The sequence below is a fragment of the Micrasema longulum genome, unplaced genomic scaffold, assembly GCF_059751315.1.
Source record: "Micrasema longulum isolate JH-2025_06_02 unplaced genomic scaffold, ASM5975131v1 h1tg000747l, whole genome shotgun sequence".
In the NCBI taxonomy this organism is placed as follows: domain Eukaryota; kingdom Metazoa; phylum Arthropoda; class Insecta; order Trichoptera; family Brachycentridae; genus Micrasema; species Micrasema longulum.
Genome location: NW_028277941.1, coordinates 848,065 through 873,780, shown reverse-complemented (window position 1 = coordinate 873,780; position 25,716 = coordinate 848,065). Strand labels below are relative to the sequence as shown.

The window sequence follows — 25,716 nt, the reverse complement described above, 5'->3', positions numbered from 1 at the left end:
AGTATATTTTTCAATTTATTATGTATATTTTTTAAATGCTTTAAAATATTTTAACACTTTATATTTCTTCCGGTAGCTTATTGTATAAAAATATAATTTATACCCTTGTACGAAGGTGGAATGTGCTGCGTTACGCGTCACTCTATTGACTCGATGTTTTATGTATTTTCTTAATAACATTTTTCTCTGCTCAGAATCCACATAATATATGTTTATCTTGCCATTTATTGAATACGGTTTTTGTAAACTAAAAAATATTAAAGAATTACCTTTTTACAGCAAGGCGAGAGCAGTATGGTCCAGGACAGCTACCCAAGACGCTGGTTGGCGGATGCTGGCTTGAGTAGGCGCTGGTTTGACGTTACCCTTCAGGTAGCGGGGCGGGAGTACAGAGCCCACCGGGCTGTCCTTTCATGTGCCAGTCCTTTTATCAGAGTGAGTTATATAATACAATACAAAGGGGAAATATCACGTACTACGAATACCGATATAAATATATGAAATGGATTTAGAATAATTGATTGTATTTATAAATTCAGTATGGATTTTGTCGAGAAATGTTTTCATACATAACTTAGTAAAATAAATTTTAAAAGAATATGTCACTAGAAAAATGCGACATGTTTGGCATTGATAGAGTTGTGACCTCAAGATTTGTGACAATGTTCTTAAAAAATTTGAATGGTCAGGAACAAAATTGAACATTAACATGAATCGTGAGGTATTAGGGGCGTAGCTAATGCAATGACTGTTTTTGCGGGAATTCTAAATTACAAATAAAAATATTTTTGATGCTATTAATAATTAATGTAATGGCTAGATTAACCTATTCCGTTCACCCAGACGTGAGGACGAGAGTTTGAAACAGGCACTGGTGTCTAAATCACCATGCAGTTCAAATGATTTCGGGTCAAGAAAATTCAGGGAAAGACTCCATTCTTTTGTTCTTGTTAATAATCCAAGTTGCGCTTGCGGCACGTTAAATCAAACGACTGAACATAAAATATTATGTTGTGACATTGTCCCTTCTTGAATGAGGAAGAGGAAAGAATGCTGAACGGTCTGTTAGATGTTAGTTGACCTGTCTGGAATCCTGACTTGGACAACAACAGATAATTTAATCAGTTTGTTAGCTCTTGGGTAGCGAAATAAGAGATTTTCAGGGGTGCCCAATAATGTAATGGCCGATACTTGCGAGATAATCATGTATGAGAGAATGCGCAGAATGGTTGGTAAATTTTAGATATTGTCAACGGAGCCCAGTGTCTTTGGGTACGAACTGAATAAATATTTTGTGCCGTCCTCTCCTGTCAAAGGAAACTTGTGTTGCCTTTCCTAACCCTTGCTGTTAAAATTGTTAAACATAGTGCCTACTAATAATCCTCTCACTGTGACTTTATAAATTAATGTATTTAATAACTTTAAAATAAGCGGTGTTACAATTATGGAATTCATCTTTTAGGGACTTGTATGAAAGGCGATGTTATCAATTGTACAAAAATATCTTAATGTAATGGACGTAGATTTTTGAAACTGAATTTGATACATGTTAACATAGTTTTTGCTACCACTCGTGTTTGCAATATGCTCATAAGAAAAAATGAGTATTTTAGACAAAAGCCTTCCGTGTAATTTTCGTAAATAAATATAAATCGGGTATAAAGTTAAGCTTGAGAATAGTGGTAGAATAATGATGGCAAAGCAAGAAATATTACTTATAAACCTCGCATAGAGTTAATCTCGGTTTGAATCTGGGATAGCGACTATAGAAACTTATACCTGCACATTATGTGGTATAACGCTGGAAGAAGCACGCGATCTATCAAACGTCATATTTTTCGGTAATCAAAATAGATAGTTTATCAGTTTTTATTTTTTATTTTAAACAATTTCGAAGTCCTGCGACCTTTTTAAATCGATTCAAGTGATTTTTTTTTATTTTTTATTTATTAATAAAACATATAAGACATGAATATCATGATATTATATTCCCAGGAGTTGTACGAGAAAACTCATTTGGGACGGTACATAAAAAAAATAGTACATTTCTTGTAACAATACATAGTATACATTTAAACAATAAAAATTTTAACAAATTTTAACAATCTATGAACTTAATATTAAAAAAGGAAAGAAAACATTTAAACAATCTGTGAACTTAATATTAAAGAAGAAAATAAAAACATTCAAACAATCTGTGAACTTAATATTAAAAAAGAAAGGAAAAACATTTAAACATTCTGTGAAATTAATATTAAAAAAGAAAATAAAAACATTTAAACATTCTGTGAACTTAATATTAAAAAAAGAAAAGAAAAACATTTAAACCTAAAACACAATATATAGACTATTCACAGAAACTGAGCTAAAAACTATCACTTTCAAAAAGATTCAAGAAATAGGTCTTCATTTCTGGTCTTTGAGATTTACCACTCGACATTTCATTTTTAAGGTCATCAGGCAGTTTATTAAATTGTATACGACCAATGTATTCCAGAGACCTTTTGCCGAACTTCGTGGAACAAAATTTAGAAATGTTTAAATATTTTCAATTATTTGTTTAAATAATACCTGAAATGTCATACGTTTGTATGTGTTTTAGTTAATTGTGAGGGCTATGTATAGCGTGTGAGCTCGCCAATATATGACAGTAAAAATTTTATTGTCTTTGAATTTCCTAGAGTTTTAACCATCGAAAAAAAAGAAGATTGCAAATAAAATCAACAGACAATGGAGATTTGATGTGTATTATTTTAATAGATTGTTTAAAACAGAAAAATACACAGAGAAATATGCATTTTTATTTTTTGTAATAAAAACAGTCTAGTAAATTCGAATAAATAAAAATACGCTTAATATTAACAATATTAATTAAAATGCAAAAATAACATTGAATACTTGAAAAATAAATATTACTGAGTGTTACAAACATAATTTAAAAAACGGATAGCGATTAAAAGTAAAAACTATCTTTAGTTTAATTCTTATAGCGATAAATACATAAACATTATAAAACAGGAGTTATACAAATACAAAAATAATATTGTAACTAGGTGGCTACCTACACGGTTAAATTTCGAAATACCACGCAATTTCTTATCTCGGCTACGCTATGTAAAATGAAAAAAAATATTTAAATTAATAATTTCATCACGTCATGAAGTCGCCCCTGGGTAGCGCCTGCTAACGTCAATCAACAAAAACATCCTCGTTTTAATTACAATATTTCGGCTACGCCATGAATCTCTTTTTTTAAATAATTTCTCACGTCACAAAGTCGCCCCTGGGTAGCGCCTGCTAACGTCAATCAACAAAAACATCCTCGTTTTTATAACAGTATTTCGGCTACGCCATGAATTTCTTATAAAAAATGTCAAAACGTCACAAAGCCACTCTCGCTACTGACATCATTTACAAAAACATAATTATTTGTGCTTTTTTCAGGTACGCAACATTTTTTTTAAATACACCTACCTAACCGATAAAATACTATTAGTAATTAAACCAAGGTGTGCTTTAAAGTTCCGTATGGCCAAATAATATTATTTATTATTAGAATATTAATGACATGTAGTTCAAGCATTGCTGCATTCACGTTGCTTTACTTCTGAGAGCTCAACTGCTATGTTTTTCTATGGTTATGTTAATGTCATCTGTCATGTATTGGCGAGCTCACAGGCTATACTTACGCCAATTGTGATAAAAAAGAAACACGAATAAACTATAGAATTCGTTTTTAACTTCTCTTCTTCTTTCTAATTTTGATTTCTTTTTCTAACGGTTTTCTCCATGTTCTCGATTACACTGACAGTAGTCTCGATTTGACTTTGACGTTTGTTTGTGTTATTATAAAAGTTACTGCGCACGCGCACGCGCACATACCAGTGTTGACTGTTTAAAAAAATTGAGCATTAAATAACCTGTGAATTGTTATTCTATGCATTAAATATTTTTATAAGTAAGTTTTTTTTATATCGGTTATGAATAGTTAAACCGGGTATAGTTATTTCTTAATATAAACCTGGTATAAGGAAATTTAATAAGTAAAGCCTACAAAGTGAAATTAGTAGAGTTCAATTCAATTAAAATCGCTGTAAGCGTAATTAAAAAAAAAAATAATTAAAAGAGTAATGCGTTTATTGTCAAAAAGAATATTGCTTTTTGTATTAGCGAAACCGGAATAGGAAGACCTACGATCTTTAAAACAGGTTTTTCGAGCAAATGAAAGGAATACTTTCACCGAAGTATGTTATAGTCCCTAGACTGGCACCTGAAGCGTAAGACTGATCATTTTACCTTTACGTAATAAAAATGATCAAAATGCTCTACGATTAGTGTACCGATGTAGAACCCTATGCGCCATTAGGTGGGGAAAGGAAATGATATGGCGTAGTAAAATTATCGTTCCTTATTATCAATTTTACATACTGTTGGGGTCTACGTTCATAACGCACAGAAGGAATGCGTTTTGTGACGCTGCCCGGTTGAGTTTCGATAAAAATTGGAGCGTCAATATTCACGATTAATTTTGTGACTTGGATCTAAAAGGGCCAATGTCAGATTTCATATTTTTCTTTCTGACATTTTCTGACAGTAGAGGGTCGATGTCAATTAAAAAGAAAAGTATATACAATAAACTATTTAACATACACATACCACATACCTATGTGGTAATGTTTTTTATTAAATATTACTCAATATTACTCATCAAAAAAGTTAAAAAGATCATTCCGCCTCAAATTGACGCAAAAATAAATAATACGATTTACAATATCGGCCGTTTTAGATTCAAGCCACAGAATTATGCATATGATTTTTACAATGTTAACATTGGTTATTGTATCTAAGGGTATTATAAATTTTAGCAAATTAATTGCTTGACACTATTTTTTTCATCCAAAATAATCTTTATTTATTTATTTTCATATTATAAACATTTATGGTATTCTCCATCCCTGATGTAATTTGTTAATCTCAATGACTTCCGAGGTGATGAAATCCAGTCTTTTGTCTACGAAAATTTGGACAAACTCAAATATTGTAATAAAATTATACATTTATATAAAGTTGCTTTGACTTTCTAACTAGAGTTATACCCCGCTCGAAGCCAGTCAAAAAATATATAAATACACAGTAATTAATAAGTAGAAAAAATAAATGAAGGTAAAATACATAGTAAAAAAACGCAGTAAAATTCTTGGTAAAAAATATATTTAAAAACCCAGTGAAATACGTAGTAAAAAATACATATATTTTTGATGACAAAAAAAACAAAATCATATGTTTTTAGAATATCGTTATTTTTTATACATTTATGTAAAAGTAAAGACTCGCAGTTGGTAGTTTGAATCAATTTAAATAACAGGAATTTTTATCTACGTTACACATACGAGTATAAGCCTGTTTTTTTTCAAATTTTTGTTACTACCGCGTATGCTTTTTGTTTTGCGTGATATTTTTTTATTATTTTCCGGCATCTTAATAGTATTAAATAATACTGTTTATTTTAAAGGATTTGCATACAATTCTTTGACCGCATACTTTTGATGCTTAGAGGAAAAGAACATTTGTAGGTATTTTACTAGATATCGAAATATTGATCACGCACGTTAAAGCGTATAGACAGGATTGTCGCAGAAGCGGGAAATTAGATCCTAATCAATGTTTACCTTTATATAGTACCTAAAAGTATAATATAATCATCATCATCCTAATGCTGCATTGGTACATCAATTGCAGCGTATCTGAATCTTTTTTTATGTAAGATGTTGAGTCTTACGCTTCAAGTGCCAGTTCAAGGACTATGAAGTATTTTTATGTAAAAATACCCCTTTAAATAAATATTTCACGTCAACCGTATCAGGAATCGAACCCGAGACCTCTTGCATGGTAGGCAAATGCTCTGACCATCACACTATAATAATACATAAAACACGAATGATACTTTATTACTTAAATACTTATACACTTTTTTTAATTTTAATGTATAATAACTTCCGGCTAATCGCGATCATAGGAACATAATAATATTACGTAAGGATAATAAATAATTATGTTAAATTAATTATTATCACACCCAATAGTGCATTGGTAGATACACCAATCGAGGCTTGCAGTCTAGAATATTTTTTTATTAGATAAATGTAAAATGATCAGTCTTACGCTTCATTCAGGACTATGAAATATTGCGGCGTAAAATGAATTTTCAAATAAACATGAATTAAAATAAAGAAATCGATCCCGAAATCTCTAGTTAGGAATACATGCTAACCACTAGGCGGATAATGAATAGGAAATAATAATACCTATTTGAAAAACACATCAACTTTTAAGTTCATGCACCTTTCTAGATATGATATACAATACTTTTTCGATAGACTTATCCGTTTATGTAGGTTTTAAGACATTTTAAATTCTTGTCAACTTATTATATATAAAGCTGTAGGTACGGAGTACCGCAGTTTCCGGAACGAACATATCACTTACACACCTATGTATGTATATAATTTGAATTTTGCTAATCATGATGTATTGTTGTTTTATAGAAACTGCTCCTGTCCAAGTCGAACGATGGAGTACCAACAAGTATCGTCCTCGCAGATTTCTCTCCGGAAGTTGTTGAAGCTCTGCTACGATACGTGTATAGTGGTGAGGTCCTTCTTACTCCGGAGCACCTTCACGGCTTCATCACACTAGCCGCAGTTCTTCAAGTCCACATTGAGAAAAGATTCTTGGACGAAATATACGATTCTTACGAGTATTTATTATCGAATAAGAAAATAGAACTCATTTCCACGAACTTCATTGTTGCGACAGATAGTAAAAGTAATCTTAAAGAACCCTTTGTCGACAAAAACTCGATCAAATTAGGATGCACGCATCATGGTTCATCATTAGTGAAAGAAATAAATTTTTATACCGATGATATTAAAATGGAAACTTGCGATAAAAACACGAATAAAGAATTATCGGTGATTAAAGATAAAAAATCTCAATTAGCACCCAAATCTATATTTTGTAATGTGAACAAACAACACCAGGAGAGTAGAATAGAAAACCATAAAGAATGTTTTCTTAAAAGTTTATTTGGGAGTAAAAACAAATTAACTAGTGATGGTAATATTTCTTTTGAAAACAGACGTAACCACGGTACTCAAATTAAAAACGCAGACAATATTCATGTGTTTGAAATCTCTAACAGCAGTTCGAAAGATTTTTCAAAATACAAAAACAATACTGATACAATAAAAAGTAGTAAATGTCAAAAAAAACTTTTGGAAAGTTCTATAGAAATTGATTGCACCAAGTCATCTTGTGAAGTTTTGGACTCGAACGTGGAAGGTTATGAAACAATAGATTCGACCAATTTACATACATTAATTTTCAGAACAGGATTACTTGAAGATAAAACCCGAAGTAATTTAAATAAAATCAATAAAAAACATGTAGAAAAAAATGAAGTAGAAATAAATGAAAAAATGATGATCTTAAATCAACTGCCAAAACCATGTAACGATCCATCATGCGAATCAAATGAATACCCCGTGTGTTACCAATTCCCACACAGACCTGTAACTAAAGTAGAATTAAATAAAAAAACTTCCGACGCCATCAGTTTGAGAAATTATAAACTGATTCGACCAATTCCTTCTCTTATGTCAGTTCAAAGTGTCCAAACAGCAACACATAATGATAATATTCCAAATTTCAACATTCCTCCAGTGATTTTGGACCTTTCAACAACAGTCAAATGTAAATCCTTAGTCCGTAATTCACACAGTGCATTCGAAGAATTCAATAGTGGGCATCAAAATATAATAACAGATAGTTTGGAGGAAACTTACCCGACACTACTCAGTCATAGTATGTTGAAAAATGACATACATTATCCACACACTGAAAAGTCTTTAAGATTAGGATTTAGTGTAAGGGACAATTGTTTTAGTGATAATATTCGAGAGACAAGTTTTAGATCAAAATTTCACACAAATAAATCTAGTACGAATTCTGAGGGTAATTATGATAACTTAGTTCAAAATTATAGGAAAACTAAATTTCTTCCACGTAATAAAGTTTTGGCGAGTCCTTGGTCTACAAAATGTCCTATTAACTATACCAGAGAAGAAACTAAGTACAAATCAAAATTTCAGGTGAGAAGTTTTATATTGTTTTGTTTTTTCAAAAATTATTCTTTATCCATATTTATCTCGTAAATTTTATGTAGAAAGCGAAGTTTTTTTAATTTTTTCTTTATTTTTATATAATTTTGTATTTTTGTTTACAGTTATCTAACAAGAAAAGCGGAAATACTCATGTTATTCCAAATAATGATTTTACAAACGATACAAATGAAAGAAGAACCGCGAGTTACCATAATGATAGCACTAACGATAGAAACAATAACTTGGCAAGTAATGAGTTGGTTTCCCTGTCACCGGCGTATGAAAATATTGATAATTTAACAGAAGATTCTCAATTTTACTCGCCTAATTCAAGTCAATCAACCGCAAAATCTCCGGAGCATGAAATTATTGATATTCCAACTAAAAATCGAGAGCACGAAGGAGTTGTGAAAAATTTATTAAATGATTGCGTATTGATAAATGAAATTAACGATGAAAATCCTAATGCTGAAAAGCATTTGAGTCCTCGAGTGAAATCAGACTCCGTATATGGTGATGCAGAGGACCTATGCGTCCTGCAATGTGAGGTGTGCGCGAAGGTATTCGAGTCTAGCGCTGCTCTGAGCTTGCACGTCAGCTCTCACCACGGACGCACCCGCTACCAGTGTGACCAGTGCGGCAAAAATTTCTCCCAACTTCGCAATTACAAGTACCACGTATCCGTGCACATGGGAACGAAGGAGTTTGCAGCCACGTGCACTGTTTGCGGAAAGTACTTTAATGATCGAGGATACTTAAGCAGTCACATGAAAATTCATAGGTTAGTATATTTTAATTTTATACGCCTCATGTTGTAGAGATTAGCGAGCTAAGTATGTTTGATGTACCAGTTGGATTTTCGACAAGGGGTACATTGAATAATTATTTTTCAGTTATTTTTAATGGTTTTCTTCAGTGTAATATTTTCATGCTCCTGGACATTGAAATAAAATTGCACTCATCCATAAACTGTAAGATAAAATTCGTTATCATCTTTAAACCGGATTGTGGTTCCAAAGTATGTATATGTAATGGATTCACGGATCCGAAGTTCAAATTCCCCTCTACGACAACTCGATTTTAATTTTTCTGGCACAAGCTACTTGAATTACTAGCTACTTTTTATACTAATTTTACTTACAAGCGACTAGAAAAGGGTCTGAAAATTAATATACATAATATTTGCGTATAAAATAAGAACTATAATTTTTCTTTTAACTAAAATTAAATAAATATATTGTTTCTTTTAACATTCACGCTGCAATTGGTGTATAGAGTATTGATCTTTTGGGTAGGAAATCAAAAAGGGAGAAAAAAATCAATTTAATCAGCCACTATGTGTCTGTATTCGAAACTGTCTTTAGAAATAATGATTAATGATTTTTTTTCGTTTATTTATTTTTTATTTTCTTTTATTTAGGAAACATACAGTACAGTTACAAAGCTTTATATTTTACACAGTTAGACTTAAATCAAATGGACCAGCAAAGTTTCCATATAATAAAGTAATTATATGTAAGGTTATTAATTAAAGTACAAAAAATAGAAGGAAAAAAAAACATAAATAGAAGTTTATTATATAAATAAAACACGAGTGATACTTTAATCCACAAATTTGGAATATATAGTGACCGGTTTCATCGCTTTCGCGACATCTTCGAGACTGGTATCTTTATTAAAAAGTTAAATGTATTTATACAGAACAGAGGTAAGGATACATAATTCAAAGTTATATGTAAGTAAATTAAATAAAGTTATTTTTATCTTAAGGATCATTATCAACAAATTTTCTATGGGTTAACTAATGAATGGATATAATGCTATTTTAATAAGTTTAAGTATTTTATTTTATTTTTGGTGTCTCATCCTTCGTGAGTGTGGTTTTGGAGTATAAGGATAAGACACCAAAAATTAAATAAAATACTTAAACTCATTAAAATAGCATTATATCCATTCATTAGTTAACCCATAGAAAATTTGTTCATAATGATCCTTAAGATAAAAATAACTTTATTTAATTTACTTACATATAACTTTGAATTATGTATCCTTACCTCTGTTCTGTATAAATACATTTAACTTTTTAATAAAGATACCAGTCTCGAAGATGTCGCGAAAGCGATGAAACCGGTCACTGGATATTCCAAATTTGTGGATTAAAGTATCACTCGTATTTTATTTATATAATAAATTACAATGAACTTCCATCAAGAATTTTCACTTACAAACTTAAATGTTTTAAATAGAAGTTGTTTAAAAATTAAAACTAAAGTAAAAAAATGAAGAAAATTTGTAAAAGTAATTAAAAGTTAAGATTTAAAAAAAGAATAAAAAACATGCTCAGATGTAAAAATAAAATAAAATAAAATAATAATAACATTTAAAAAAAATGAAAAACATAAATATTCACATTCATATTTCAAGGAATTCAAAGAAATGATGAGACAAATCTTTAAATAAGAAAATAAATTTAAGTCAATTTAAAAACATCTTCAAAATTAATGACACATAGTAAGAGCAGCAATATATTGATTTCATATACATATACAATATAAGTAATTAAAAGTAGTTTAAAAGTACAAAAAACATGTGAATGCAGCGGAGAAAAAAGAAAGAATAACAGGTATAGGTAATATTTAAAAAAGCAACATAAAGAGGAGATTTTAAACCAAAGAATGAATGTACCTATCTCGCAAAAATGTGCTTATCATGTAAACATGAAATAAAAATGCGAGTTCCTTTTTTTGTTTCCCAATTAACACATCGAATGTAATTAGTTTGAATAGCTTATTAAAATGTAATGTTTTAACGTACCTGTCTATAAAAAAAAGAAAGAAAGAAAATAAACCTTTTAAAAACATTTATAATGTACGTACAAGCATTGCACTTACTATACTGAAGTAATTATGAAAAGAAATGCACGTAAAATAAATTTGTTTGCTGAATATTTCAGTGTGCATCAAAATATAAATTCAATTAACATATTGCCACTACACATCACAAAAAAGTGTTAAAATTAACAAAGCTATTAGATTGGAATTAGGTTGAGTATGCAAAATAAAGTTTTAAATACATCGCCAAATTAACATTCAAGTGTGGAACAGACTCGTATAAGAGAGATATTCACACGTTAGTCCAAAAATAATCCACTACCGCAAACTTTCATGTTCATAACATAGATCGAATTTTCATTAATTATAGAAATAACTTAGCGCTTTCACGATTGTACTTTAACTGTACGTCCTGAATTCCGAATTTTTGGCATATTACGGTGTTTGAATTCTTTATTGGCAGTAATAGTTGACAATGTTTCGCCGTAATATAATAGGTATTTTGCTAATGATTACAGTTCAGGCAGTATAAGAAGGTACATTTGACAGCTTACACTAGTGTTGTAACAGTATTTTTTCTTTCGATTTTCGATATCAATTTTGAATGATTTCCCGTCAGATATTGTGAAAAGAAACGGGTTTTCATATTACTTGATACTTATTAAAAATGTAACGGTTATAAGTGCAGTTTACTTTTCGTTTAATTTGGTCATTCAACAGGAATATATAAATAGGCCATTTTATAGGCCCAAATTTTTAAAATGATTTTTTACTGATAATATTTCATTGATTCCAAATCTTAAAAATTTTCCTTCTTTTAAAAACATGCATTATCCTGGATTCAAACTAAAGATATGAACTCTTTTTTTTATGATTTATTTTGTTGCCCTTTAATAATAAGGAATATTTTTGTGTTTTTTTTAAATATTTTTTATTTCCCTTTTCAATTACTATAAAAAAAATACCATATTATCTTTTACAGAATATTTTTTCTTTCTTTCTTATGTTATACAAAAATATTATAACTGTCCATTATTTATTATAGGAGCAAAAATTCATTAACATTTTCTTGTATAAACACGAACAGACCATTTTTAAATTTTTTTTTTTTACTATTTTTCTATTAATATGTATTTCATTGATATGTACTGATGCTTTATTTTTTTAATACTCTATTTTATTATTATGTTTATTGAATAAAAACAAAAAAAAATGAATAAAACAAATTTAAATAAAAAAATCAAGGTAAGACAACATAATACAAACGAAAATAGTATAATATGCCTCTCACAACATTTATAGGATGACAAATATAATAACAGGAATAGTTTTATTTAGATTAATTCGAAGTGCCATCTTTTAACATATTAAATTATAGTATGGATCACGTGACAATAATCGCGAGTGAAATAGTGATTTTTTATGGTATTTTGGACGTAACACGATGAAAACGTGACTCGGATAACGCCGCTGGTTACAAATAAGAATAATAAAGAAGATTTTTCTAAAATAAAAATATTTTACAAAGTGTCTTTCAATCTCATTTACCCACATTACTATTACTCTCCACTAAATTGTCGTCACTGCTGTCATCTCTAACATTAATTATAATTTTGCTATCTAAAATACTATCTATCATTACTTCTCTGGACAGAGTGAGAAAAATAGAGTTCAATTTACTATTTTTTGAACATACCTCGTTTTAAGTGACCATTACGTGTAAAAGTGTATTGATTTTTTTAAAATATAACTATTTTTAATTGACTTATAAATAAGTTGAACGTCAAAATTATTGTCGAATAAATTTAATTTATCGTATTGCGAACTTCTTAAAATGAATACATTCATTATAATTTGATATTCAAAATAAAGTCGATATTGTCGATCTATCGATCGATAGTGAGGTTTTTCGGCAGAACGTCACTATTGCGTCTACTACAACAATAAAGTACGGCATTTGTTTCTTACACTAAACTGTCAATATTTACAGAACTTCATGAGCATGTAAACGTCAAAAGTCTCTTCTTAAATTGCCTGTAGATAGGAACGTACGACGCGTTGCATTAAAACACAAAATAATCGATTGAATGCTGCACTGTCATTGATTTTGCATAAATTGATAATCCAATTACAAAGAACAGTAAAAATTAAATCATAGAATTACAAAGCAGTTCAAATATATATTCAATATTATGAAACACTTTAAATTGTCATGGTCATAAACCAGAAATAACACGTAATAATGAAAAATCAAACAAGTAAAGGGTGTTGTTAAAATAAAAAAGATTACATACAAAAATATCAATATATTGGTCGTTCTTGGTTATGTCATTATAAACTGTGTATTTTTTTTATACAGAAGTTTTAATTTTTTTGTAAGAGCTTATAATGTATAAGGTTTATAGTTCACAAGTGAATTTTGTTTCCTGGCTATCTATATTTAAGCGGTGTTGGGAAAGGGAGGGAATTTCAGCTGTGGACCTTCATAGGAACTTTTCTGCATTTGCTTAATGAAGAGGAAACCACAGAAAACCCAATCAAGAGAAGCCGGACTACTGATAGACATCAGTAGGCGTTCCGTCTCACTTAAACAGATCGCGGCATTTTGTGTTCTGGTGTCTACCTGGGTCACGATAACAAACGCTATCTTCATCGGTGCATATCGAAACGGTTAAAAGTAAAATCAATACTTATTTTATTTTTATTTTTATTTTATTTTTGCACCACAACAGGCCGGGAGGCCCAATTACAGCGGTGAATTACATCACAGAACACCCAGGCTTGAGAAAAATCACATTTAATTTTTGTGTTCTCACCGGGAATCGAACCCGGAACCTTCCGTCTGTGAGTCAAGCGTCTTGACCACTACACCACGGAGGCCGCCACTTATGTATAAAAATGAGTATATTTTTATGAAAATTTTAATTTCTTCGTCGGTAACCTGTAATAGAACGTGTATAGAAAAAAATGTATACATATTCTATTTTTCATACAAAAAACTTATTTTTACTTTGTAGATAAAATTTAAGATAAATTATTACTTTCCATTATAATACGGGCCCTGGGTACGTATTCTGATGAGAAGTTAAAATTTATCTTAAATTTTATTAATTTAAAAAGTAAAATTGTGTTTTCTGTATGAAAACTGTAATAGGTTTCCATTTTTTTTCTTAACATGTTCCATACTATGTTAATCGCATATATCACAATGAACCAGTCCAACATCGCTTGCTTCGAAAAGTAGCGTGGACGCTTGGACTAGAGATAAATAATTACTCTTATAGAGTCGATGTTAAATATTTCTAGTCTACAAAAACGTAGAACTAATATCGATTCCATATATATGTTTGGCATACTAAATGGTAAAATCATATTCCGACTCGTAGGTTGAGAAACAATGAAGTACTGTCCATCGATCAGCATATAATAAACCATGGCCTTAATTCTCCAATGAATCGACCAATATTTGTCGTATTGTTAACTCCAGACAATATCTAGACTTTTTTGATTTGAGTTTACAGCGATTTAAACGAGCGCTAAATAAATAGTCCAGATCTTGTCTTGATGTCCCTTATGTTTTTCAATACTTCTTTTCTTTTTTAAAAAATATTTTTAACATTTCTTATATTGGAATATTAAAACCCTATAAATCGTTTAAATGGACAATGTCCGTTAATAAATAAATTTACCGGTTACCGACGAAGATACTTTTAATTGTCATACAAATATACACACTTTCGTACATAAATATCGATATTTGTTTATACCGTCTCAGTATTTACCGATGAAGATAGCCGTATAAAATTGCGGCCCTGGGCCGCAATTACTAAGGCTATCTTCATCGGTACATACTAAGACGGTATATTTAAATTTCCTACTATTTGTACCTTTCTCGGTATGGTGAATTTCGATCTGCCGACATGTCATTTCAGACGTCATATGATCGAATTCAATGAATAAGTGACGCTGATACTTTAGTCCGCATTCGATGCTAAATTAATTATGAAAGTTTCTCATTCGAATTTTAAAACGACTTTTGTTATTACAGGTTTGGCTTTTCATTAAATTCAGTAAGTTTAAAAATTTAAATAAATCTCAATTAAACTAAAAAATACTCGTTTGAATATGATTTTTATATGACGATTGACAATTCCCAGACGGTATGGTAAACTTTTCATTGTCTGTATATATCGAGGTATTACAAAGCCGGCTCTATCATTATCTCGATAGGTACCTGCTCTCAGAACGGCAGGGAAAAAAATTGGGAAAAACATTTTTTTTTTTTTTAAATAAACAATTAACAATACATTCAGTAAAAAAATAAGACACGTAAGGTTAAACTTGACAAAATCTAAAAGGTCACGTCATCTTACGAATGCATTCTAATTATCTCAAGTTTTCAAACTCTGTTTTTAAGCTTAGATGCTGCTATATGATAGTATGGCAGCACCTAGCCCTACTATCTCTACATCTAGCCTTTTGGTTTCAGAATTAAATTTGGGTTCATAATTAACTTTTTTTTTTCGTATTGTGGCTTGGCGTAAGGATTTAAAAAAAAGTGTCTGCCTCAGAACGATGAATTTTTTTAGTAAATTGTAATTCAAGCAGAAATTGCTCCTGGAACAAAAAAAATGTCATTTTTAATGTGTACCGTAGAGAACTTGAGCTCTCGATACATACGAATGTATCTAGTGTACATATATGTATAAAGGGTCGGTAGTGATTCTTCGTAATCGCTCGGGAGAATTTATCTTCAACTATACTGTCATGGTGAAAGTATCACGTCCTTAACTTCCGATTGTAATTGCGGCCCTGGATTATTAAGAAGTCTTCTGTATTAAAAAAATAACACTGTCTGTACTGAAATTGTTGCACATTTGTTCTGATAAAAAGAAGATTAACAGAAACGTTGATGTGCAGCTTTTTCCATTTCCATTAAGTATCATCGAATGCTTTATCTCTCGCACTCTCACGTTTTTGTTTTATATTGACGTGGCTTATATCCCATATCGTATTTACATTGCATTCGCTAAGTGGTATGTACGCATATTTTGTATGTAGCTTATGGCAACCGGAACGATAAAAAAATATTGGAATAGTAAATATTCGAGCTTTATCCTTGTTAAACGTACATTTTGAATAATTATATAATTCATTGTTTTAGAAATCGCAAGGAGTATCAATGTCCACACTGCCCGAAGTCTTTTAATCAGAGAGTTGCATATAACATGCATGTTCGTATTCACACAGGTAAGGAAAATCCTTCTCAAATTAGCTCTACTGCTTTGTAGCTACAATAACTAATTTTATATCGTCCAGAGAAATATTTACATTATCCCCAATAATTATGTTCACAATACCTTATATCAACTTATTATTTGTTTGATTTTGTAAAAAATAACGTAGCTAACGTAGTCTTGCAGAAAAATTTATTTAGTGCCCTTAATGATTATTTAATAAAGTTAGAAACTTAGATTAGATTTTTAACTGAAATTTGAACATTTGAACGGTATAATGAATCATCTTTATTTGAGACAAGTTACATTTTTCAAATACGGTTTTTCAAGTGAGAGTTAAGCTAGAGCCTTTTAATTAATAAAAATGTGTTCTGTTTTCTAAATTATTTCTAAAGCACTATTATTGTTTTGATGAAATAATCGCTTCTTAAGTCTTTTGCATGGAACATATGAGTCGTAGGTATGATGTAACGTCCTCACAAGTTACTTTCATTTTTAAAATATTATAATTAATCACTTCGTGAAAGCTATTTTGGTTCGAATTAAAACAACAATTTATACATTAAAGAAATATGTAAGCGTTTTAACTATTTTTAAACTTCACCATAGAATTCATTATTTTAATCACGCTTGGATTAGTCTTGTAATCTTCATGAATTTATTTTGCTGGGTGCATACTTGCATAGTCATTTTTTAAAACCACATTTGTCCTATTATGAACGGTAGAAAATTTATGACGTTAAAACTAGCAGCGTTAATTTGATGAAACCCGTTTCCTGAATGTATTATAAAAATAATTAATATAGCATCAAAAATAGAATTTGTTTTCTACTGTCGTACTATTTTTGTAGTTGGTATTCTGTACGGGTATTTAAATCAGTGTTGGGACATTTTGATCAAATAAATATATTTTATAGGTTAGAATCCTATTTATGTAAAAGGAGTTTTGGTTCATATTAATATGTGATATACTATAAAATGAAAAATTATTCCTCTGTTACATCCCGCAATTGAAATTAACAATAAAAAAATAGCATGTAAGGTCAGGTGGGGGCAGAGTAACTATGAAACAAGAGGAACAAAAGCTCATCTATTGGACTTACGGCCTATTTGCTCAGTCGGTCAGACAGAGAGATGCGTTGTTGTTCCAGAATCGAAACAAAGATTGCTTTTCACTTTTTTTAAAACGAGCGATGATTTTTGACAGTCTTTTTGTTTGACACCCTTGTCCTGAACTATAATGAAAGCTTTTTTTCTTGCTCATTTGAATGATTGATAGTAGCAATTTCACCGGCGGTTACTCGAATTATTTGTAATAAAAGAGATAATATTTATATTAATACTATGTACGAGTATGTAAGGAGATAGCCTGCTCTAATATTCTTAGCCCGAGTAGTGAGGCAAAAGGAACAGTCATGCAGATTTTTATGTTATTGTTTATTATACTATATTTTTGGTACAAAAAGTAGCTTCACATAAAATAATAATGATATAATTTCATTTTGTGTTTTTTTTTTTTATAACAAAATTCTGTACACAGAGAGAGTTTATTTTGAATTTGCAAAAACTGTGTCACCTTGACCCCACCTAACCTTTGCTTCTCATTAAAAATATAATCTTGGTCAATAGAGCAAATGTAAGGCGTGCCATTGTGATTGATTTTAGTTAATCTGCTTTTGTATTTGAAACATTTAGATGTAGAGGGGAACCTGTTATTGTCCTTTTTAATAGTATTTTCATTTTGGAACAATTTGACATCCCCTCGTATCGCTAATGTTTCCAACGGTCAAATAGTTTTTTTTTGATATTTTGGTTTTTCCGTAAAGTATAATCCCATTATTTGATGTGAAGGATGTTTAAATTTGAGGGATATGGTATTAGGGCCCTATTTAAAAAAAATGCATATGATGTTTGGGTCAAATCAATAAAAACATTGCATTTTTAGGAATATGCTCCTAAAGTAAACCGTGACATTAAAGCTTTGGTACTTAATCATTACAACAATTGGATGTAGTTATGCATAAAGCATCCAACTTCCAAAATGCTAAAAATGAATAATCCCGGTTTAGATAGCAAACTGCGATATATATAAATATATCGCAGTTTGCTATCGCAGTTTACTAAAAACGTCCAAACTCCAAGTGCTATACTTTTTTTGCCAACAAAAGAAATTTCTAACCCACATCACGGCTAGCACTGTTATATCGACGTTCAAAACTTCCAAGTGGTTTTACTATTTTCTGCGGTTGAAAAAAAAATAAGTCTTTAATTGGCAAAAAAGTATAGCACTTGGAGCTTGGACGTTTTCAGCCCATAAAGATGTCGTAGTATGCTATCGGAACCGGCATTAAACAAATTTTGAGCATTTTGAGGGTTGGACTCTTTCAGCATAATTACGTCCAGGTAAAAAAATGTTTTTGTTCCGGAAAGTTGGGTTACAATATCGAATTCAAAATTATGTTTTTTTATGCGTAAGTATACTATCGCAAAATAATTGCTGTTTTCTGTTTGAATGAACATAGTAAATAATAAAGTATATTGTAAAATTATTTACATGTATATGGTAAACTGAAAGTTCGGATGATATCGGGCGTTGCCGGCAAGTTAGTTTATAAAGGTACTTTATGAATACAGTATTACCTATTTATATTGTTTTTGACATGCTTGGTAAAACGCAAAACACCCACTCTTCTATCCAATTAGCTTTTAACGTCCGTCCGTTAGAACTTCAGAATGTTTCATTAAGCATTTCAGAATGCACTTAATAATTTATCAATGGAGTCAAAATGAGGCATCGTTCAATCAAGTTGGAACTCTTATGACAAGTTTAAATACCTGGATTCGATCGCTATGAAACCTACTTTCACTGAACTTAATTGATTATGACATGATTAAAAGGACGCTGTTAGTAGCGTGTAATATTTTTGTTCAGTTAATGTTAGCAAGAATGATTATTAAAACAATGAAGCGCGCAGAAATTTGAGACATCAGTTTAATTAATAATATACGGATAATTAATGTCTGAATACCAACTTCTTTGTTCATAACTAATATCTATGACGTTAATATATTAATGTATGATTGAGAGGCTTGGGAGCTGTTTATGGGCACTAATTACCCCAAGTTCGGGTAGCGAACATGGAATTGCATTTAAATTAATGTTTTTATTTATTTCCAAAATAAGGTATTTAGTTTACAAGAACTGTTTTGAATGCTGTATACAAATTAAAAACAATTGAATATTTTTTTCGTGGAACAATCTACGAGAAGTAACACAAAATAAATTGTAAGATGTAACAACTATTCATGTAGAATAAAATGCAAGTGTTTAAATGCGGATACAATTTAAACAGCCACAAAAACCATAACTCACGAAGATGTGAAAGGGCCATTCCACACCATGACAAACACCCACATGGCATGATTAAATAACATAGGGTGGATTGATTTTAATTGTATTTTAGTTGTGTTTATTTATTTAATGACAGTAAAATACAATAATCACCATGAGGATGAGGCTGACTAATCTTTACTCGATTTACTTTTGCAAGATTTTTAGCTGAGAGTAGCCGCTAAATAAATTCAAAAGAACATAGTAAATATCAATCCACCCTAATTTGGCCATGCCGTTAGGATTTTGAAGATATGTTTGAAATGGGTCAAAATCGTTTAAAATACACGGCGATTATTTTGATATGTTTTAGGGTCCTCTATCACACGCCTTCGTGTGGAAGTGTCTTTTCTTATCTAGAATTTGTCATAATTACTGTTATTTATTATATTTTTACTTAATACCTTAGAAATGGTTTAACAGAGGGTTCTAAATCAATACAAATTGTTGAGTTGATTAAAAGCTCAAAAATAAAACAGCATTTAAATTTTAAAACAGCCATAATAATAAATAATCATAACAATCATAATATAAGTTGCGTCCGTTTTTTTCTAATTTAAAAATTAGCTCCAAAAGTAAAACGGTGATGGTTATATGTAATTCGAAAGAAAGTTTTTTGCTCTACAAGATATTGTGTTTGCTTTTACGTTGCAAAATAAATTATTTTATTTTATTGCAAGCCTTCGAAATTGAATATCAAGTAGACAAAGGTGAGCATTTTCGACACCTCCTTCTGTTCGCGTTCAATCTAGGGAATAAAGCTGCTCGCGATATTTACGCAGTGTACGGTGAAGATGCTACGAATTATTGACTTGTTTGCTTTGAAATAGTTAAGGAGAATACACTATTGATTAATATTTTATCTTGTTGTGTCCACTTGTTAGAAAAATGATATAAAATCTTAAAATAATTAAAAATACGAGTAATTTTTCTATGAAGAATACAGTTTTTAATGTGAAATAGAACCAAAAGCCTAGACGAGTTAAATATCGTCAAAAAGGAAACCGTGTTAAGTCCGCCTCGTAGTGTAATAGCTAGCGCGTTCATCTACCATGCTTGAGGTCCTGGGTTCGATTGTTGGGAGGGTTGAAATAAAATATTTGTTTTGAGGTGGTTTTATACTGCAATATTTCACTTCTGAAGAAAAAGTTAGATCACTTTACCTTCCTGCAATATACGAACCAGATGTGATGCGTATTACTTTAGTAATAGTGCGGATGAGGGTTTGATAATGATGATGAATACGAAAAAAATAATCGTGAGCACAATAAATTCACATGGTATTACAAAGACAGTCAGGAATGTTGGAACATGCACTAGCGCAGTTTGTATTGTTGAGAATAGTTGCTTACCGGTTTCGAGACGTACCCATCTATTCATCTATTCGACACTCACTACACCAACATGCAAATACTAAATACATCGTATTTACGAAAAATACATAATGCAGAGTTAAAGAGAATGCAAACACCACCATGTCCGTACATGCACTAAAATTAGGTTAATAATATTTGGCAATATGTCACAAAATTTTTAAGGAAAGGGTTAGGAAGGGGAGGGGCTAAGTGAATTTTGTTGAAGTGTGGTTAAATTTTACACGATTGGTTCATTTTTAAATCAGAAAGTGGGCTATATTGAAGAGATATTTGATTATTTATTTGAAGAACATTAATTTTTTAAGCTTTTTAAATGTAAAACACCTCCATGTCATTTAATTTATCATTGTTGGATATTAAATTTATTTGTTTTCTTCAAAAACTAGCACACTTTTAAATGTAATTCAAATTAAATCATTATACTGTTGTTATGCTTATAATACTGTCGAGACAGTTTGTGGTCCTGTGGGTACTGTCGTGGACTCCGGATCAGGAGGTCCGAGATTCAAACTCCGCTCTAGAATGACTAGTTTCCCATTTTCTAAGTTATTTGTTTACAAGAAAATGGTCAAAATTAAAAGATTTTGGTAAATTATTAGAACCCAAATATTTATTTGAAAAAAATTGTATCGCATTCATAGGTCGTTCTTTGTTGTGTCTTGTGTCACTATAAACTGTTTTTCTTTATTTAATACATGTAAAATATTAAAAGATAAAATAAATATGTAAGGATTGGACGGGAGTTCCGACTGTGGCCTGTTTAAGGAGTTTCTGCGATTTTGCTCTTATGCCGAGAAAATTACGTGTAGGCAGTATTCTCGCGCCGTCGTGTCGTAGAGTTCAAATGGTGCTTCTTTGCCATTTTAGAGAGCGTTATCAGTGAAGATTTGCCATTCTTTCTTTTCCAAGTCAGGCAGAGTTTGGTCATTAAAACTGTTGTCCATCCTGTGTCGTTCTGCGGGATGAGGAAGTCAGAGAAAGTTCCCTTTCTCTGATTAAACCTGTCAGATGCCAAGTCTTGCAGAGCTAGACTCTTATTGACCTCATAAGCCTCCTCAAATTCCTATATTTTTAGGTCGAGTGGCATAAATCCGCTTATAACCTGAGCAGACAACAAGAGGATTGTTCCAAAACTAAAGAGGATGGTTCGGTATGGTAAAATCAAAGATTTTAAGTGTTACTGGTGTTTTAGTGCAGTGTTTCCTAATAATTTTAAGCATGCGGACCGGTGAAAATATGAGAAAAAAATTGCGGACCGGTAACGCAGGTATAAGAACGTTTTATCATGTAGTATTTTGTATGTTGGTTTTTATTATTATATTATAACAGGTATAGAAATAGCAGATAGCTTTTTTAAGTACAGGAATTTTAAAATGGGCGACAGCGGACCGGAAGAAAATCTCAACGGACTGGCGGATGGCAAACACTGTTCTAATATCGGTAGTCAGATGGCAGAAGGGACCATCTGTAATTTTCAAAAAATTTCAGGAGAGCTGAAATACGTGTCAATTTCAAGACTTTAATCCATAATGATGAGGATAATGTTAAGATGTGGGAGACGAACAAAAGTTAAGAAAATGATTCAACTTCTAGATAAATAATCAAATTCAATGTTGCCAATGAAATAAACAAAATTATTAAAGGAATAGTTCCGAGATAGTTTCAAAATAAACTAAAAAATAATGAGTTCTTTCATAACTATGCAACAAGAGGATCTAAAAATATAAGACTGGAAAAGAAATCAAAAGCAATGTCCCAGAACTGCCTTATGTACAAGGGAATACAACTATTTGAGGAAATGCCAGAAAGCATAAAAAATGAAATTAATGTAAATATATTTAAAATTAAATGTAAAAAGTATACATGTGAAAAATATTAGGTAGTATATAGTATAAATAGTGAATATAATTAATGAAAATGTACATATGAAACAGTTAATATTATAAATTAGGATGTTAAGTGTATAATAGTGATAAATAATGTTAGAATAAGTATAGATGTAAATATTGTGTTGTAAAATATATTTCACATTTTTTTACATTTACATTTATTTTTTTTGCACCACAACAGGCCAGGAGGCCTTATTACAGGCTTGAGAAAAATCACATTTTAATTTTTCTGTTCTCACCGGGAATCGAACCCGGAACCTTCCGTGCGTGAATCAAGCGTCTTGACCACTACACTACGGAGGCCGCCATTTTAGACTATGTTAATCATAGAACTAAATAAAAATAAATTAAAAAAATAAACTAAAATATTTTATTGTTACTTTTTAATAATAAATTACCACCCTAAATGACGCTGATTTATTTTTAAAAAATCTGCGTGTGTTTACTGAGATATTAAATAAAACTTTTGAAAACTAAAACATAGACAAAAATACAGATGGTTCCTTCTGCCATCTGACTACCGATATATACTCGTATATTTACACCTCAACATATAGTGTTAGTGTATGAGGTCCAGAATTTAAAAAGGCGTTTGTGCACAGTAATATTCCAGAGTCCCAAAGAAAGATGGCCGAAAGACTGGTGATTTTGCTTTCGTAAGAAATTATCGTGATAGGCAGAAATTGGCGGATAGTAGATACATTATTTGTCGAGATAAAGAAAATGGAGTTATAATGACGGTGATGGTGCATTGCGAATTTTAATCTCTTGTATGTATGAATTGTATGAAACGTAGTTTTGGATAATCCTACATAGGGGTGAAGCCACACCAGTGCGAAGCGTGCGGGAAAGCCTTCTCGCGCAAGATGCTTCTGAAGCAGCACGTCCGTACTCACAGCGGGGAGAAGCCTTACACGTGCTCGGTGTGTGGAAAGCGCTTCGCTGATAGATCCAACATGACTTTGCACATGCGGCTACACTCAGGTAACTAACAAAAATCATTATTCGGCAATATTTTGTGAAAAAATAAAACAACACAGAAATGTGCAAATCATTCAAGAGAGGGAAAAGAAAATGAAAAAAAAAATTTTTTTGATGACAATATTTGCTTAATTGAAAATATAGATATTACATAACTGCTTTATGTTTAAGAAATATTATTGTTTATTTACTTAAAACTTTACTGTACGAACTATATATGAATACAAATATATGTATATATATATATACAGATACATATATGATATAATCGTCAGCATCATTGCTATGAACCAATGTCTTCTAACCAACTTCAACAGTTTTATGTTGATTTAAAAAAAAAAGTAACATTAAGAAAGCTCGTATTATCATTTAGATATCATTTATGCTTTTTTGTTCTAAATAATCTTAATGATGCATCATTCAACTTAGTTCAAATATTAAAATGAAAGATAAAATACATCACATATCGCAATAAGGTTTTATTCTCTTAAGTAAAAGATTACACGATGGAAATTTTTAATGTGATATTTTTTCTTAGGAATCAAGCCGTTTTCATGCTCCCTGTGTTCCAAGTCCTTCACTAAGAAGCATCATCTCAAGACTCACCTGAATTACCACACCGGTGACAAGCCATACTCTTGCTTGAAGTGCGGGCTACGATTTAGTCAGAGCAGTAATATGCGCACCCATATGAAGAAGTGCAGTGCGCCCGGAAACACAGAGATAATAGAAGAACCCATTGAAATTATTTGAAATTTTATGTATGGTCCTCCCAACCATTCAATTTTATACTCTTAAAGGAAATGTCATTTTTTAAGTACATAAATGAAGGTGTGTCGACAAACACTGGATTTTACAGTAATTTTTTGCAATGATCAGATTTTGCAAGTGGATGTTTTTATGCTAATGCTTAGTAGCATACGTATAATATAAGTTTTAAAAAAATTGAAAGTTTTAAACATTATAGCATTTACAGATGGTGAATGTTACCTAGTGCAGGTACAAATTTATTTATTTATTTATGCTTTATTAAGTTAGTTCATAACATCTTAAAAACTAACATAAACTTGTAATCACATCACAATTAATACTTACTTAAACTAGCTGATAGTAAGAAATAAGCACTGTAAATGCCTAGATTTCTAAATTCTGTACTCAAAAAATTGTCTTTACATATTCCACCAACCTTTCATTTTCAAAGTATCTGTATTTTTTATCTTTAAACACGAAGATTTTTATCAACGGGATTTGGTGTGATTTGGTGTGAAATTGATACTACAAAAATTGAAAAAATGTTACAAAGGTTTGTTAATCTCTTTCCTCAACAAATTTTCTTTCCAAATATTTGTTTAATATAAACCAACAGTTTGTGAGATTGGAAACTTTTGTATTTTCATTGATGATCTAAGACGCTGTTTAATGTTCCTTAATTAAGTTTATTAGAAAACAATAAATCAACGACGCGTCTATTTGTGTATTGTATCCTAAGCTGGTAGGTTCATAAGAACAGTTTGTTAAAAATCATTAATTTATAACATATATCAAAACTCAAACAGCGACATATATTATATTTTTCAATATATTTTGTTTATATGCCAAAAAGCAGGGCGGAAATACCTGTTATGCATGTAATATTACTGATCCACGAATTACTAATTCTTAAATTTAAGTCATTAAAATAGTTATAATATTTATTAATTTGTTTAAAACTTCAGAAGAATAAATTATATAATTAAAATAACAATGTATTTCTGACTGGGGAAACTCGTGCCGAGGATGAAATTTTACAATTTTAGTTAAGTAAGATATATATGTATATATTGATGTTTATATTTACACATTGAATTGT

At 30.6% G+C, this 25,716-nt stretch overlaps 1 protein-coding gene across 1 annotated transcript in view; it reads left to right on the top strand.

Annotated features, from left to right (window-relative positions):
• Window positions 1-25,185, top strand: part of LOC148279179 (uncharacterized) — a 144,992-nt gene extending 119,807 nt beyond the window's left edge. Inside the window, exons 2-7 of the mRNA XM_088230335.1 lie at window positions 280-435; window positions 6,546-8,150; window positions 8,285-8,943; window positions 16,158-16,243; window positions 23,703-23,870; window positions 24,406-25,185. Of these exons, the coding sequence (XP_088086461.1) occupies window positions 295-435; window positions 6,546-8,150; window positions 8,285-8,943; window positions 16,158-16,243; window positions 23,703-23,870; window positions 24,406-24,620 (2,874 nt within the window). The 5' untranslated portion in view covers window positions 280-294 and the 3' untranslated portion in view covers window positions 24,621-25,185. The remainder of the gene's footprint in view (window positions 1-279; window positions 436-6,545; window positions 8,151-8,284; window positions 8,944-16,157; window positions 16,244-23,702; window positions 23,871-24,405) is intronic.
• Window positions 25,186-25,716: the final 531 nt, after the last annotated feature.